General features: G+C 40.5%; 1 protein-coding gene across 2 annotated transcripts in view; it reads left to right on the top strand.

Moving 5' to 3' along the window:
• The window catches only part of kdm6al (lysine (K)-specific demethylase 6A, like), a 40,228-nt gene that overhangs the window by 16,685 nt on the left and 4,808 nt on the right, over positions 1-18,735 (top strand). Inside the window, exons 7-23 of one of the 2 annotated variants that reach the window (XM_073870608.1) lie at positions 1,829-1,883; positions 5,693-5,727; positions 7,699-7,792; positions 8,050-8,176; positions 8,290-8,388; positions 9,533-9,752; positions 10,078-10,212; positions 12,356-12,490; positions 12,576-12,650; positions 12,792-12,902; positions 12,975-13,274; positions 14,720-15,453; positions 15,681-15,810; positions 15,982-16,087; positions 17,763-17,968; positions 18,049-18,113; positions 18,201-18,272. In XM_073870608.1, coding sequence (XP_073726709.1) covers positions 1,829-1,883; positions 5,693-5,727; positions 7,699-7,792; positions 8,050-8,176; positions 8,290-8,388; positions 9,533-9,752; positions 10,078-10,212; positions 12,356-12,490; positions 12,576-12,650; positions 12,792-12,902; positions 12,975-13,274; positions 14,720-15,453; positions 15,681-15,810; positions 15,982-16,087; positions 17,763-17,968; positions 18,049-18,113; positions 18,201-18,272 — 2,699 coding nt within the window. The remainder of the gene's footprint in view (positions 1-1,828; positions 1,884-5,692; positions 5,728-7,698; positions 7,793-8,049; positions 8,177-8,289; positions 8,389-9,532; positions 9,753-10,077; positions 10,213-12,355; positions 12,491-12,575; positions 12,651-12,791; positions 12,903-12,974; positions 13,275-14,719; positions 15,454-15,680; positions 15,811-15,981; positions 16,088-17,762; positions 17,969-18,048; positions 18,114-18,200; positions 18,273-18,735) is intronic. The other variant, XM_073870609.1, reaches the window with a different exon arrangement.

Here is an 18,735-nt window from a genome sequence, read left to right on the forward strand (position 1 = left end):
ACATGATAGCAAATATAAATGGTATAAATTAACTGTTACTTACTTCAAATATCCTCCTCCAGTGCGTCCTCCATTGTTCTTCTTGGGTAACGTTAAAGATAAATGCTTCTCTTCCTCAATGTCCAGACATAAATGAAGATATTCCTCACGTGTGTGTATAAAGTTTATAATCCAGACATGCGGTAAAGTCTTTAAATCTGAACTTAAATCAAACTTCTTATTGTTTGAGCTGGGAAAAACGCCAGCTGTCCAGAAGCGATTTCGATGGTAAATGCGTTTTTGAGTCTTGAAAATGTACAGATGTGAGTTTGGATATATAATGCGATTATTGCTCCCTAAATAACCAAACTGTGTGTGAACGCAGACTCAAATACAGGAGTGACAACCATATTCTAGTGCTGTGTGAACTTGGCTTTTCTTTTGACGAGTAAAATCAAACAATGGACTAGCTGTTAAAACGTAAAATGTGGTCGCATGTGTGAACATTTTACTTGGATTTGTAGAAGGTTGTATACTATTTTTTTTTTGTAATTTATTCTGTATTGTAGTCTTAATATTAGTCCATTCAAGGGGTGGCACGGTTCGTGAAAAAAATCCGAACCGTTCGCTTGTCCTGGTTCGGAGCGCGTGTGCATCACACGGTTCATGGCATGCGCAATGTAGCCTCATGCCCTGTATGTGACCTCAGATAGCGTGTTTCCTGTTACGTGTAGAAATGGCAAGAGGGAGAGAAAAGGAACTCTGCCCGGAGTAGGAGGATGCGCCAGCGTCATTTAAGTTTGGTGTGTGGAAACATTTTTTATTTCATGTTACATATGATGACAGCGGAAATAAAACGATAGATAGAACTGCAGTCTACAGTTTGAATGTGTTCGAACAGCCACACGCGACAGCCTTCTCTCCGACCATTTATCTAATCTGAGGTACTGAACACATTTGTTTTACGTCTTTTCGTATTCAGCGCTATTTTTAGCCTTTCATTGATAAAACTAAAGCGGCTTTTTTAGGCGTTCTTATTTCATAAATTGCCCCTCAAAGTAATCAGGACAGAAGTGGTCAAAAGTGGACAAAAGAGACGTATTTCAATATTACAGGTGTAAACGTTATGTTTCTCTCTCGTCCACATATACTCTCTGCAGTATTTAAGCAGCCTCTCAGTGATAAATCTAAGAGCTACACTGAAGTTGGCATTTTGATAAAAACAGGTTATCTTTGTGTGCTAAAAATGCACATAAAGTTCATGTAGATGGAAATACACATTCTCTTTTTTGCCAAATAAACGAAAAGCATGTTGAAATCATCAATGTCTTTCCTCTTCATGTCTTGCTGTATCAAAATCTCACCTGGCTTTCCTCAGGGATGGTCCCAATAATGTGCGTAAAGTCAAATTCAGTTTGTACATGATATAACTTTTTTAATACTGTATCCTAAAATATATATATTATTATCACATTAATAAGATAATACATTTCTGGAGTGTTAAAATTAAAAGAAAAAATAACAACAAGAACCGTACTGAACCGAGAACCGTGACCATAAAACCGTGATCCGAACCGAGGGTTTTCTGAACCGTGCCACCCCTAGTCCATTCACAGACTTCTTCACAGCATCTTTTATTTTAAGCACAAGACTGCAATCGCTAATTCACACCGAAAGCCAACAAACTCATTTGTTCTGAATTATATTGCCATTGTTTGTTGTATCGGTGTAAATGAAATCAAACTGCTGTGTGTTGACTGTCTTTCATTTCTTTACATCTGTATGACAGTGATAATGATATTAAAGCAGATGATCTGATGGATGACCTGTTTGTTTTCTGTGTTTGTAGCACTTTCAACTGGCACTCATAGACACCAACCGCTGCACTTTATCCAAAGCTGAGAGTAAGTACACAACAACACACACACACACACCTTCAGCTAGCATCGAACAACAGCGAATTACAATTACATTTGATTAATTTAGCAAATGCTTTTATCCTAAGCGACTAACAAGTGCATTAAAGGTTTTGTGTTAAAGCTACAGTCTGCAACTCTGGATGATTGCGATGATTTTGAATGTTTACGGTTTTCATGCCACTATCACCGATAAACCTCCCATCGAGCTCGTCCTTGTCAGTGCGTGTGCACCAGTATTACCCACCGAATATACGTAAATAAACATCGTCTGACTGAAACGCTCTTATTGCTATTTTGGTATATGCAGCAGACATGGTCATTGAACATTAATCTACTGTTGTTTATATAAAAGCTAGGACACACATTAACAGTAGCTAACACAGTTCATCTCGTAGGAAAGCTCGAGTAGCATTGCTTCTTGCAAAAAAGCCAATCATCCCTGCATCTGAACATGCAAAGATAACGACGACGCTGACCCACCAAACAAACCCATTTAGGCAAGCATATTTACATTACTTACATAACACTCAGAAATACAATCAATGGTTGACAAAGCACTATTACTTGTCGAGAAGAAATGTGGCAAGCTCTGCATCCAGCTTGAACCTTTTAAAATCAGATTCAAATGCCGGTCCGATATTGATCCTAGTTTTATTACGGGAACGGTCGCTTTCTCTCTTTAGTGCTGTTGGTTGTTCTCCTAGCTCTGGTTGTTAACCGAGGAATAGGGAGTTTGTTAGTAAATGTTCTCTTCGCCATCACGCTGCGTTCAATCTAACACACCTGTGAACTTTAGGTGGATGCATATGATATTGTAACTTATACAACAGTTCTTTCTGGTTCTCGAATCTGATTGGCTAAGAGCTATGCGATATTGTCCTGATAACGGCACTGTAACCGCTTTACCTTTCGTATCATTCCGCCACCTAGTGAATGGAGGTCCTAAACAGGCTCATCTCTGAATGGAAAAACACAGACGCGCTGTGTGAATCACTCTCCGTGTGTCTTATTAGTTCACTAGCTCATAAATCAGTCTGTGAATCCCCAATCGGAAGTTATTATTCTGTCAAAGATCAGCGCTCTTGGATGTTACGTTAAACTTAATGGGATTAATGTCTTGTCACATCGTGTGGACACGTGTGGATCAGTTTTTCTTCTGGAGCTATATCTCCTTATCAGAACGCGAAAACACCGTGGAACTGCAGGTAAGCACCGCAGCTTTTAAATGTGGACATTGATCATTTACTTGATCATGACTATTAAAACACGTTATGAGATATCGCCACTGGTATATTTATAAGCTGCATGCAAAAACATCTCTCTGACACTTATAAAAAACAGTTTTGTATAGTACTGACAAGAACAAAGTTTAATAATAATAATCGAGTGCTCGTATCGCGTTAAGAGTAAATGGGAAACCAATAGTAACATTATATAAGTATAGTTTTATTAACTTTTACCTCGCGCCAAAACAATAACAACACAAAAGACACTAAATATGAATTAAAAAACAAGTAATCGTTTGATCATGACACCAAATACTGCTGATTTGATCTCATTTTGACGATCATAAACAAACAAGGCCAACATGAGAGCCAGGGTATCTCTTTCAGAAATGTAGCCCAGAGAGGGCGGTGGTCAGCGGGGCCAGTGAACACTGATGTCCGCTCATGCTTTGGTTCTCATACGTACCGAATCTCACTAAGCAAACGTTCAAACAGGCGCTATCTTTACTAATCGACTGCAGATTTAAATATAATACATATACATTCTCGACTGAACTAATCTTAAAACTACACTTTGTGACCAAGAAACGGTAATATAAAGTAACGGCTTTTCCGTCCATTGAGTTGTTATGAGCTTCAAAGCAGCCGAAAGTTTTACCTGTCATTCTGGCAGCCCTCAAATCCGTGGCGGAAGAAGTAGTTCCCAAACAAAGAGGCTTTTAAAATAACTCCGTTGTTGTTTTCTAGTTTTCGTTTTTCAAACGTGTGCCGTCGAACTGTTGTATAAAAGCAATATCGCTCGAGTAGGAGTGTGATATAGCTCTATATCATCACGGCTGTGATTGGGCCAGAGGCACGAGGCCGCAGTGTGATATAGCTCTATAGAGCTATATCACACTCCTACTCCAGCGATATTGCTTAAGCGTGCGAGGGGAGAGGATCTGTGGCATGTGCAGGAACTGTGATGGACAGGCAGATTTTACACAGCCCTGCGCTGATTGGACCAGATGAACCGGGAGCTGTGGATTTATGCCAACCCAGGGGTGCAAACTTGTCACCTTTCGGTGAAATTCACCGTTTTTGATCCAAACAGGTCATTCTTGTGATTCGTCTAGATCCGAAGAGTTTTTGAAAATGAGGGGTGAGGGGGGTCTGCAACAGGGTCGCAGTAAATGAAATTATGAAAATAATGTCCAGCTATTGTGGTAATGATGTCAAATCACTAGCCAGGTTTGCGGGTTATGTTTTACAATTAATAGTCACTTTATTAGGGGAATGGTCTACCCATTTGCCATATTAAACTATGTTATTACCTCAACTTAGACGAATTAATACATATCTATCTTTTTCAATGCGTGCACTGTACAGCGCGTCATGAATGTGTTAGCATTTAGCCTAGACCCATTCATTCCTATGGTATCAAACAGGGAAGCCACCAAACACTTCCTTGTTTTCCCTATTTAAAGACTGTTACATGAGGAGTTATACCAGTAAGTATGGTGCCACAAAATAAAACTTTTTTTTGGTACCATAGGAATGAATGGGTCTAGGCTAAATGCTAACACATTCAGAACATGCTGTGCACGCATTGAAAAAAGATAGGTATGTATTAATTCGTCTAGGTTGAAGTAATAACATAGTTTAATATGGCAAAAGGGTAGACTATTCCTTTAAGTTTAAGCGGTCTGTGCAGATTGAGCGCCCACACTTAATTCGAAGTATTTTCTCATGCAAGGTTATAAATTAAGTGATTTTAAGCTGTTGAAGCACAAACAACAGTGCTATATGCGTGTGCTTTTTCTGTATAAGAGGAGCGTGCAAGCCACGCATCCGGTTCTCATTGAGCTTCTGAGTATTTTTGCCACTTTTTAGCCTTTAATACACACATGCATCAAAATTCCTGGCTTTTGCAAGTTTCCTCATAAACACGACAATTTAGGTCTAAAGAGAAAGTAAACGGCGAAAAGAGAAAGCGCATGTGTAACTAGATCGGGACTTTGGTCTTAAAGGGGAAGTTACCTAATTTTGCTCCTGTCTGTCACTCGTCTTAATTAAACAGCATTGAGAGAAAATCTTTTACTGCTCTTAACTAAATCACTTTTCTATCTTTTAATAAGATTTGTATGTTTCATTTGTACACGAGTTTGATTCGAGTTGCTCGTTCAGGGTTCAAATTCATAATGTTTAAGAGCTACGACTGTAAACAGAACAAACAAACCCTGAATTATTTGTTTATGTGTACTGAATAAAATGAAATACAAATTTCTGTAACACTTTATCAAAAAGGTTGTATTTGTTCACATTACTAAATGTATTATGAACAAAAAAATGAACAATATTGTATATAAGCATTTATTAATTCTTGTTTATGTCATTACAGTAATTGATGTTAATTTAAGGTGCATTAACTAATGTTAACAGTTTCAAATTAATATTAATAATTTCAATAAAATTAATAAGATTTACCATTAATTAATTAATTACAATTGAAATATAAACTTCTTTACATTTTGTGTATGTTTTGATGATTGCTCTGAATCTCGTCTGTTTCTCTGTTTTTCTTTGTAGTTCAGTTTCACATCGCCCATTTATATGAGATTCAGGTGAGTCCTCTTTTGTCTAGTTTTGTATATATTTGTGACCCTGCCTGTGAAAATCCAGCTTAAGTCATTTCTACATGAAATCATCCTGAATGTAAATGTAAAGAACATTGTGTAAAAATATAATCTTGATATCTTTAATATTGGCCGATTTAGGTCATGTCAAAGATTGAAATCAATGAGTGAACGCAAACTGTAAAGCTCCTAAATTTAAAGTTTAATATTTTTTTCACAGACCGACTTATATTTCTCTAACCACTGATAGATTTTACTTACAAATACCAAACTAACCTCACTACTGTCTTGAATGATGAGCTGATAATAGTGCTGTTGGAGCTTTGTAATATTCAGGTTTTGTTGCCATAGCAACAGATGTGATGTCATGCTTTTGCGAAGGCATCCCTCATCTACATAAGATGATCTGTTCATGTTGTTAGCATGAGTTCAGCCTTGTTTTTTTTTTGCTATGAGTTTTTTTTTTTTTAATTTAGAACCATTATTTAATAAAACTCTAGCCGATACAGAGTACCAATTTGTTGTCTTTGTGAGCAACAGGTTGTAGAAATGCTCGCACTGCGTAAAATGGTCTCTAATTGCAGCTGCATTCAGGAGCCCTATGATGACAAAAGTAAACAGAACGATTGGCTCATGACATCGGCAAATTTAGCGAGTACCGATCGAGTCATTTAATGCTGTAATCGGCCGATACCGATCTTTTCACTTTTCTTGGCTGTCTTACACTATGCTGATGAATCAACAGGATGCATTCCGATCCTAAGATCTTTAAAAGTTGCCCATTTTTCAACACGTGTGTCATTATTCCTCTGGTCTGTCATTGGTCTAATGGGTTACCTGCTCTGAATAATGATTGGCTTGCGTAATGTGCATGCCTACTTTTGATAACAGCTGAGCTTCCCTCTTTTATGCGGTGGTGTGAACACGAGTGACACCAACAGCAGGCTAGATAACCTCATCAAAAAAGCAAGTTACTTAATTCTGAAGTATCTGATCCCTCTGGAGGAGAATAATGTGCTGATCATCTTGGACAACACCTCTCACCCTTTACAAAATGACATGCTTATTGGTTTGAGTACTAATTTTAGCTGGAGATTGATCCTTTCCCCATGTAACATTAGGCACCATAGAAGTTTATCTGTGCCCACTGCTGTAAGGCCATACAATACATTAAGAACGTGCAGAGACAGCATTGACTTGGATAGGTCACCAATCCTGGTCCTGGACGGCCGGTGCCTCTGCACCTTAATTAGCTGCTTTAGGTGTGTTTGTTTAGGGTGGGAGCAGAGACAACGGCCCCCCAGGACCAGGATTGGTAACCCCTGAATTAGATAGACACGTAGATCCTTTTTAGCCATTTTTTCACTGTGTATATATTAGGGGTGCGACGGGTTAAATTACTCTTGGTTTGGTGTGTGTTATGGTTTCGGTACTTTACGGTGTGTGTATGTGGACAAAAAGGCTACTGTCAAATTCAAACACTTTGGTCACAACAGGCTTCTTTACAAAAATAAAAACCTAAGCAGTTTTTAACCTCTGCCAAAATTAACATTTTCACTTAAGAGTACATGTCCCAACATTACTGTGTACTTCAAAATGAACATAAAATAGCTTAAGAGACTGGGTTACGTTTTATATTCTATGCCACTATCTTCACGTTTTGCACGGTGCACGTGCGTGCCGAACCATGGGAGGATAACGGGATAATTAGATTTTTTACTGAGAACCGTTACACCCCTAGTGTATATATACTGTGTATCTTATCTGTTTATCTATCAGATAAAAATTAAAAGGTGTTTCAGTACAGCGTCTCACTTAAACTATGCAAGAAATCCAAACAGTCCTGTGGTAATAATGCTAAACCCTGCTCAGGTTGTCTGTAGCAGAAACACTTTGTTGGGTTTAAACACGTGCATGTCTAGCTCATGCATGCAATATTGAATGTTTTGTTTTTTACAGAAGCGATACCGTGCGGCTAAAGAGGCATATGAGAGTCTCTTACAAACAGAGAATTTACCTGCACAGGTGAAGGCTGCTACCTTACAACAGCTTGGTAAGATCTGACAGAAACCCCTGAATGAACTTCTTATTTCATACTGGACTTACATATTTAAAATGAGGCTAGATGTCAATCATAAAGCTCCTCCTTTGACTTAAGAGTCCATTTTGTGTCGTATTTGGGAAAAGAGCCTGATGCTATGAGCAGATAACGCCGTTATAACAAGATTGTATTCCTGTATCTGTGACAGATCAGTCTGAAAATGTCTCCTTCACAATGACTAGGATTGATTCTGTCTGTCTGTCTGTTAGGGTGGATGCATCATACAGTAGAGCAGCTGGGTGATAAAGCTAATAAAGACAGTTACGCTATTCAGTGTCTCCAGAAATCCTTGGAAGCAGATCCAAACTCGGGCCAGTCCTGGTATTTTTTGGGCAGGTCAGTTCTGTGTGCATGAAGGGAGACGTGTTAAAGAGATGTGCCGTGTCAGCTGATGACTTACGTTAAGGTTTGTGTTTTTGTGGGTTTTTTTTTTTTTTTGCTCTGTGTAGGTGCTATTCCAGTATTGGGAAGGTCCAGGATGCCTTCATCTCATACAGACAGTCCATCGACAAATCAGAGGCCAGCGCAGACACGTGGTGCTCTATAGGGTGGGCATCCGTCACAAACTTCAATAATTTACATAATTTAATTACATATATGCATTTGGCAGACGCTTTTATCAATTTAAGGGAATAGTTCAACCAAACATTTTCAATCTGTCATCGTTTACTCACCCTTATGTTGTTCTGAACCTGTATAAACTCATTCACACAGCACGCTGATCCCAGGAAAGTCCCATAAAATAGCCGGTGGGCCTTCTATGTGAATTTAAACTCATCCTGTAATTGTTTCTGGGGTCGCTCTCTTAAATGGGACCTAGTGACATTGCCGTAAAATTGACAAAACTCGTCCTGTGTGAACAAAAGGCAGAAACGATGCCATAAGGCTGTGCCATAGTGAGGATGTGCGTGTAATCGCAACAAGCCGTTTTTATGGAATTAAATGCGGATACACATTAACAACGAGAAATGTCCCTGTCCCTATAGAAATCACGGATAATAAGCAAACTTCAGATTCTTTGGAAAAAAATACGAAGCCTTTAAATACATCGTCTATCTTTACTGTAATGCATGCACAGATTTTGGAAATTCATTGTCAGTGTGAAATGAACCAAAACTAAACTATCCCGGACAAATCCCGGGTAAATTTTCCGTAATCTGTGTGTAAAATGAAGATATATTGATAAATGATGATGTTGACAGTATCCGTTGACTTCCATAGTAATGGTTTTTCCTACTATGAGTCAATGGCTCCTGTCAACTGTGTGCTCATCATCATTTATTAAAATATCTTCTTTTGTGTTCAACAGAATAAAGAAACTCATGCAGGTCTAGATCAACATGAGGTTGAGGAAACGATGACAGAACGTTTATTTTTGGGTAAACTACCCCTTCAATGTATACACTGTTTTTAATCTGTTTGTTTGTTCCTTTGCCATTGAACCCATGCTCGATGCTCTACCCAATGAGCTACAGTAACATTTACAGCCTTTACTTTTAAATGCCACTTTTCTGTTCTGTAATATTTGCTAGTCTGTTGTTCTCTTATAAGCTGTCGTCATTTTTTTATCCAAACGAATCCTTACAGAGCTCTCGGCAATTCGGTGGCAGTTCATAGTGACCATGTTTTGATCAAGAATAGCAGCGCAGCCGTATCAGTGTTAGTAACGATCTACTCGTGTCCGTCTTGCAGCGTGTTGTATCAGCAACAGAATCAGCCCATGGACGCGCTGCAGGCGTACATATGCGCCGTGCAATTGGATCACAGTCACGCTGCAGCCTGGATGGATCTGGGCACGCTCTACGAGTCCTGCAACCAGCCCCAGGACGCCATCAAGTGCTACATCAACGCCACACGCAGCAAAGTCTGCACCAACGGCGCCGCGCTCGCGGCCCGCATCAAATACCTGCAGGTGAGCGCTAACCTGATTAAGGACGCGCGCCGGGCACCGACACCAGGCCTCGAGGGGGGGCACTTGTCACTTTGTCACTTTTTATGTGGGTTTCACTACATGTTGCATTTGTTCTCAATTAATTTCTTTCACCTTCTTCATTCTTCGTTTGTACGAGTGAGTCAAGTGATCATTATTGATTTCAGCTGGAGCTAAAAAGTATTGTGCACTAATACAGTTGCGGCCACTTTGACCCCTCACACGTATGGATCTGCTCTGTTTGAACTGATGCGCCGCACCATGTCACATGGCTGTTAAATGTGTTTTTCACGCGTTTTCGTCCTAGGCTCAATTCTGTAACCTTCAGCACAATAGTCTACAGAGTAAAAGTAAAATGCTTCCTAGTATTGAGGAAGCCTGGAGCCTCCCAATCCCAGCAGAGCTAACGTCCAGACAGGGTGTCCAGAGCACAGGCCAGCAGGTGAGACCAGATAGACACACACCCCTAGAAACGCCCCTCTTTACACAAACACACACACACCAACACACACACACACACACACACACACTGGTGTAACCACGCTCCTGCTCAACACAGTCTTCAAAAGATCAAGACTGAACGTTGATGAGCCGATGACCTACATTTATTCTGAACGCTGTGGGTCCGATCAGTAGCGTGGTTTCCTGTATGTGGCCATTAGTAGCTCTAGACATCGATACAACTGGGTCAAAAATGTGCTTTATATCTTATTAAAGGAATTGTTTATCCAGAAATAACAGCTGCTTTCATCATCTGTTCACCCTAATGTTGTTTTAAACCCATCTGACCTACTGATGACCAAAGTTTAAACTATCATCAACAATACAGCAGAACTTAACAACCAAGCGGGTCTGTTTCTTGCACTATAAACAGTTATAAAATCCTTTTTTTTTTACATGTACCCATAACTATTCTGTTAAGTCTCTTATATAAAGAGATTGTATGAGTTTGGAACTGCATCAGGGTGAATTCATGACAAATTAAGTTTTTTTTTTTGTTGAATAATTTAATCTGCTCTTAGATTTTTTGAGAATTTCTAGATAAACATAAACGCCTTTTATTTTTAAATCGGATGAAAACTCTTTCTAGCATTTTTTACCCAGGATTCTGTTTGTGCTGTAGTTAGTTATTAGTGCTGATGGAGAGCGGCTCTAGTTTGTGTAGTCTTTGTGTGTGTGTTGTGTGTGTGTGTGTGTGTGTTCATTAATGACATAGTACAATGAGAGAGTTTTTTTATTTTCTCATTGATACTGATGTACCCATTCATAATAAATGAATTATATTTTATTTTGTATGGCATTTTGTTTTGTGTTTTTGGGCCGGAGGGTTCATTTAAATCTGACACCACTCATTCAGGCGCTGCGCTCTTAAGTGTTCTTTGAAGGTCCAATTTTATATTCATTAGGGTTTTAAGTCTAATTTCTTAGTATTTGTTTTCTGCATTTGAATCCAGAGCCTTGTTGCATGAAACGGGTTGACAAACTCATAGTTGTAGAGTTCGTTTTGATTTCATGGGTTAGTTTAGATTAATCTCATAATGCTGGTTATATCAAAATTTTCTCTTAACTCTGGTATAAACTCTGAATTGATAATAAATCATCATGCATGTGCACGGAAACCCAGACTTACCGGAGTAACCACTGTAACCAGCTTCATGCAACAGGCCGCCTTGAACCGTATGGTAAACATTACATTCACATTAACGAGAGAGATTATAAAGCGTCATCAGGCCATATTTAAGGCCACTGTCTGGAACCCTCTGCCAAATCCACCTGTTAAAATCTTCCTCTGGAATTAAACGCATTACTTTGGGGCTGAAACAAAGTTCAAAGTACATTTTGTTTCTCTTTTGTGTTAACATGGATTTCACCTGACTGTTTTGGGTTGAATTGAAAACATACGGGTTCTGTTAGCTGTCAGCAGGTGATATAATTGGGGTTTAATCCTCAGATCATGCTGGTAAAAGCACAAAGCTTTTTGATATGTAGAAACTACGTCATTGATATAAATGGTAAGGTGCATTTGCAATGCTATGTGGGACATTTTGATGAGTTTGGTGAAAGTGCCACATATTAGCCAAAGTGCAAACGTTTGGGCGACAGTAGATTGGTAACGTTCCTCAGCTTCATGTAAATGTTGAGGATTCACGTACAGTTTCTTTGTCTTGTTCGCCGTGATGTTTAAAAATAACTTGCCAAAAACATGAACGACTGAAAGTAATGTTAGCAAGGGTTGGGCATATTTTGTTAAACCGTCTATGCAACATTGTTTATATTGGATTACATGAGGCTATTTATTTGCCACCTACTGGTTAGAAGTTAGGAAGCTGAAAATATTTGAAATCTGTTTGTAGCATTTGAAACAGTTTTCCCAAATTACCGCAGGGCTGTTATATGCAAACACACTGGTTAGATTTATTTACTTAATAAATATCAGGTTTGGCATTGCACTTCTGTGGTATTTTTTATAGTCCGTAGTGTCACTGCCGCTTCATGCCGTGTGTTTCTGTAATCCTCACTAGCGAGAAGACTCGTTTTAACTGAGGATGATGCCAAGTCAATCCGTCTCTCTGTCTGTCTCTCAGGCATGTAAACCTAACCCTGGGTCATCAGGGGGAGCTCATGGCTCCGGGCAGTCACTGCCCCCCCATGTGAGTCTGGATCAGGGTGAGGATCAGTCCAACCCAGCCAAGAAGAAGAGGACCGACAGCCCTTCTAAGGTTGGTTTTAGTGTCATGATCCTCTGTGATGTCGATGATAGGAGGACAAGAATCATGTCTGATCTCAAGTCTTCACACTTCACAGAACTCAGAGTCTTGGAGCAACAGTCCAGCACAGCCACAAACTCCAAACTGGTACCTGTCCCCTCAGAAGCTTCAGGTGAGTGGGATCACAATTCTTCATTTACAGTCATCTGATTATTTGATGTTGGGGTGCCGATTGCGACACACCCGTATAGATGTTTTGAGCCTATAAAGCACTTATCCCATGAGTATGTTTTGATCTTTTACTCTCCTTCAGTTGCTGGAGCAGTTGCGGGAGAACCGGGGCAGTCTGAAGGCCGCTCAGCTGCAGGTTCTTGAGCAGATGGAGGCACAGTTGTCGGCCATGAACCTCCACCAGCAGCAGCAGGTACGACGATTTGCGTTTCTTTTATTTGAAGGTTTATTTGAAATGTTATTTATGGTTTCCTCTTACCTTCAGATGAGACAAAACACTTCTGGGCAGATTCGAACCACCGTCCCCAATGGGCCCTCGGCAAATTCATCACTCCCTGCTCACCCAGCTCCTCGTAGTCCGGCCGTGCGACCACCCTGCATAGCTCAACCGCTGACCAACGGTCCCATTCCACCCGGCCCCCAACCCCCTTCAGTCGGCAATAATCACATCGCAGCAGGACCCAGAGCTAACGGAGACGTGCCTTACCTGCATCCCAACGCACTACCTCACAATTGCACAAGCCCGAAAGACGCGTGGAAGAGTCAGCACCTAAACTCCACTCAGGTTAGTTCGCTTTCGCATGCTTTCTTAACATAACTTGAATGTATGACCCGTACAAATCTCTGTTCCTCACAATCACAACAACCATTCAGCACCATCAACCTCAATCATTCATTAAGAAAAACATTTGGTCTTATTTGATCTTCTATCGGGAACACAAAGAGACTTTCATTATTTACAATTTGAAATGTATAAAAAATAAATGAAGATCAAACCTCCATCTGCTCTTAAAGCTCCCGTTCTGTCTGTAATTTTGAAGCTTTGATTGTGTTTATAGTGCGCAATATAACATGTGTTCATGTTTCACATGTAAAAAAAACGCGGTATTTTTCACACAATTTACTTATCTGTATAGCTCTGTTTTCACTGTCCTCAAAACAGGCTGATGTCTTCCTTGTTATGTGAAGTCCCTCCTTCAGAAATACGTATGTATTCTGATTGCGTAGTTTGTTTAGTGTGCTGTGATTCGATAGCAGCTTAGCTTAGCAGAGCCGTTTGAGCCAAAGCTGGTGACTGACGTATTCCTGTGGGCGGAGTTTAGTCAACGAACTGTTTTACTGACGTCATTAAAGCATGAAGTAGAGGGCTGTAGTCCAAACCGGCCGTTCGTTGTAGGCTTTTAAAGAGGAATTCTATTGAAGAAAATACATCGCCTGGCAGTGAACTTTGAGCTTTATCATTTTACAGGTATTATTTATGCTATTATAGCAACATTACACACTAACTAGGGTTTAAAAAAATTGTATCAGGAAGAACGTGACCTTTAACAAATGCTAAGCGAAACGACACAATAGAGCCTTTAAAACCGACATGAAAAACATGAGCTGCCATTTAAAACAAACTATTTAACCCCTTCTTGGCCTTTTCTATTCAGATTTTAAATCGGACACGTGCGTTCTGCATGCATGAGGTCAACTTCTACTGATGCAAGATTTTTTTTATTGAACAATAGGTGATCATTGAACGTTAATAAATATATACGATCTGTGTGCTGTTGGTAAATCTGATGTGAAATGTTTGTTAAATAAAACCACAACAGACAACCGAGCTTGAAAACAAAAAGTTAAAAATATAGACCATTTCAAAAGATGTAAACAACACTGGTCCAGAAACACTTCCTGTTTCAGTTTTTTAACACTAGATAAATGTTGGGATAAAATACAACCAACAGAATATATAGAACTGAGTCAAAAAGTTAAACAAACATCTTAAAGATAATGATATATGTGAAATAAATAAAAAACAGTCACAAACTGAAACAGGAAGTGTTTCTGGACCAGTGTTGTTTACATCTTTTGAAATGGTCTATTCTCCAGTGTTCATTTCAAACAAATGACTTTCACGTTACCTTCTGAGGTCTCTAAACCAAATGCACTTTACAGTCAAGACCAAAACTTTTCATGCCAAAGCATCACAATCTACTCAGTGTGTGCGCTTTTTCTTCTCAGGGGCTTCAGAAAGGTCCAGGTTCGCATTGGGCAGGTCCTAATGGAGACCGGACTCTCTCTTCCAGCGCTTCTGCCGACGGCGTCCCTCACAATCAGGTTGGACATTCCGCCACAACCCCCAACGATCCCTCGGAGCCAGCTGTCAATCATCTGTCCTCGCCCTCCCCTTCCTCCACGTCGTCACCCGCTTCCTCCTCCTCGCACACGGCTACCTCAGGCGTGCCCCCCGGCACCCCCCTGACCAAAGAGAGCGCCACCCCGCAGGGCAACGGCTCCACTGCCGCCAACCACCACAGTCCGGGCCGCACACCCACTTCCACGTCCGGCTCGCCGGCTGCCCATTCCACAGACAATCCGCAACTCTCCGCTCTTCTCGGAGGCAAAGAGATTCCTGCCGCAGGCTCCAGGGTTAACCACGTCCACCCGGCCAATTCGCTGACTGCCCCGGGCGGTTCGGCCGCTTCTTCTCCCGCCTCTGCGCTGTCCACGACGTCCCCCTCGCCCCGCTCAGTTGAGCCTACAGCTGGCCTTAATAACCTGAGGTCCGCCGTGGCCGGGCCGCCTCCCGACGTCACGGTTAACGGAAGCGGAGGAGTGTGTTCGGAAGACTCTCGAAGTCCATTAAAAGAGCCGCCAGAGCTCTGCGTTAAAGCAGCCACACCTCACAACCCTCCCCACTCCTCATCTACGGTCTCGATTTACCCGACGTCCACAGACGTCCTGAAGGCCTGCAGGTGAGTTCTGTCCACCGCGGTAGCATTTTCTCTTCGTCACGTCTGTTGGCTTTGATGCACGATAGCGGTTCGGTCCGCTCTCTGTCTTCTGCAAGTATGTCGCACACGTAATGGTAACTTGGTTGGCCGTAAGCCCCGAACAAGAAACGGCTTTGTTTTTAATCAGAAAAATGATTTTTGTTTGTAAAAGTTCAGCTTGTATGTAATAAAACACATCCCCCTTCCAGGAGTCTTGGGAAGAATGGTCTGTCGAGCAGCAGTATCCTGTTAAACAAATGCCCACCGCCACGCCTCCCTCCACCTCCTTCACCCATTCTGGCTAAAGACAAACTCAATCCACCCACACCGAGCATTTATGTGAGTACCTCACTCGCACCGTATTTATATATAGATATAGAGAGAGATTGTCTTATCACTTTTTTTTACCTTTAACCAAATTAAATGGAAATGTGAGTGAAAATAATTGAAAAACACTTTTACTTGATCGAAGTGGGACCCTGCTTGATTTGTTTTCTGATTTGGTTTCAGCTGGAGAATAAGAGAGACGCGTTCTTTCCTCCACTGCATCAGTTCTGCACCAACCCGTCTAACCCGGTCACTGTCATACGTGGCCTGGCAGGAGCTCTCAAACTAGGTTAGAAGAATGTGACTCGTTAGCCCATAATACACACACAGACTTCAAGAGTGACCTAAAAGGCCAAATGTTGGATTTGTGGTGGCAGTGACACATTTCTATGTGAAAATAAGAAAATTTGTTGCAATGAGATGTTTTACTGCGATGCTGGATGACTTGCACAATTCTTGGTGTGATTTACAGCTCACAGCAGGATCGATGTTACCTCTTAAGTGTTTTGTTTCTTTTCTCAACTCAAGTCTGTTCTTGCGTTCTTGGATTTGAGAAATGGCAATTGTGATTCAACATAATCAATCTTTTCTATGAAAATGATTTACTTGTGTGTTACATTTGCAAAATAATTTCTACCCATTACATCATTTTTTTTTCTGCATAAACCTTAAACATCATCTAACTGGGGCAGTCTTAGCTAGTCCTGTGTTCAAAATATCGATACGACGATACATCGTCATGGACGCCTGACGGTGCGCGCATCGATACAGCACCTTCCGTATCGATTCGGATGCTCTTTTGAAAGTAACGTTGCTGTTGATCGTTGATCCATATGGAAAGGACGCACGTGACCCGCGGAGTACGTAGAGTTAAAGGTAGCGGGGGATACTTTCACTTTACGTGTCTGTCTCGCTGGCGCACGTGTCTGCATAACTTGTGTTCTCTCTCTCACTCAATGAGTTCAGTATGAAAGCTGTAAAGTACAAGGAAAACTACAAGGAGAAGAATTTTCTTGTTGCATTGTATTATTTTATTAACTACTAATTAGATATCTTGGCCTGTACTACTGCAAAGGGCTTTATTAGCCACTCTCTTATAAAACAGTACTAACCCATTAGAGAAGAAACACGACAAAGATTTGCATGTGAAAAGTGTATGTCTAGAGAAGAGTTACAGAGCTACTTCAAACTAAAGCTGTCACATTAATAATCTGATTTCTATTAAATAGTATTAACTCGGACTGCATGTTTATAAATATATTCATAGATACAGAATAATTAAATGAGAGACAAATATAATGCCTAGAGTAAGGCACTAGCTTTGTAAAAATGCCTTTAAAAAAACATAAGTTAAGTACTAACTCTGAGATTTTAAGTATTTCTGAGTTACCCCAAAAGCTAATAAATGAATGTCAAATACACAACTGTTACAATACTGCTTATTCAATGTACAATAAACCGATAATAATAATAATAATAATGTTGCTAAATTCTGAACAAAAATGTAATTCAAAATAGTCTTGTATCGTAATGCGCATCGTATCGGGAAATTGTTGGCGATACACAGCCCTAGTCGTAGCCTAGTGGGCACGTAACCGAGAGTTGTCGATTCGAGTCTCGCGGCTGTCAGGTTGCGATTGTGGCGCTCTTATGCACTTTAACCTTAATGAGCGCTACAGTGATAGCTGCCCACTGCTCCGGGTGTGTGCGTCTGTTCATTACTCACTGAGATTAGGGTTAAATGCAGAGGTCACATTTTGAGTATGCATACTAAGACACGTGTCACACTTTCATTTGTTTTCACTAACTGCAGTAAACTAAGTTTACAGTAACCCTAATAAGCTTGTTGTTGTTCTGTGCATGCTACCAGCTACTGTTTTTTATCAGATTTATATTTGATATCTATTTGATGAAGTTTCTGCGTTCTGTTTTTTGCTTTAACCCATAAATCTCGCTCTCTGCAGACCTGGGCTTGTTCTCCACTAAAACTCTGGTCGAGGCGAATCCAGATCACCTGGTGGAGGTTTGGACGCAGCTGTGTCAGCCAGCGGATGAGAACTGGGACGCGAGCGGCACGAGGAAACAGTGGCGCTTCGAGAGCAGCCGCTCGTACACCACTATTTCCAAATACGCACAGTACCAGGCTGCATCGTTCCAGGAGTCGCTGCGGGTGAGAGTTACAGCAGATGAGTGTTTGTGACATCACTCCGTATCGCAAGAGTCACGAGTTAATGTGTGTTTGTGTTTCAGGAAGAGAATGAGAAGAAAGGCCAGAAAGAACATTCAGACTCGGAGATGACCGGATCATCAGAACCGTAAGTCTCGTTCGGATCCTTTCACACGGTCCGCCCCACATGTGTTTGTGCTGTTATATTAACTGACAACTATTTAATCCGTTCAAGTGTTTCTAGAAGAAAAGGCCCTTTCAAACAGATCAAATTTGGGACCAACATTGACGTCTCTGATGAAAAAAAGTAAGTCTGTCCGTCAGTTTCTTCATAAACTACGCATCTGTGCTTTGGAAATTATTATTTTGGTCAATGAAAGCAGCGTGATTGTTGATAGATGTTGGCAGAGAAGAGATCTGAGGGTCATGAAATGAATGAAACTGCTCACTGCATGTAAACCCATTTCACTTTCATGATGTAAAACAAAAGATTTAAATGTGAAGGACCACTGATTTTATCTATTGGCAAATAATTGTTAAATGGTGAAATGTGTGTCTGTATGAATATTTAGAAGCCAGAAGGAGCTTAACGAAATCTGAAATGTTTTTGTCTTTGGGCTTATGTGCACCGAATTAACCAAAGAGACTCGAGTCTAATGCATGAACATGAAGTAGCGTCAGACATGATTTTTATGTTGAAAATTTAAATCCAAGTTATTCCAGTGTGTAAATAATAAATGTCTCTTGAAGAAAGTGAAGAGTTTGTAAGA

Source organism: Misgurnus anguillicaudatus, chromosome 8 (assembly GCF_027580225.2).
Source record: "Misgurnus anguillicaudatus chromosome 8, ASM2758022v2, whole genome shotgun sequence".
NCBI classification, from domain to species: Eukaryota; Metazoa; Chordata; class Actinopteri; order Cypriniformes; family Cobitidae; genus Misgurnus; species Misgurnus anguillicaudatus.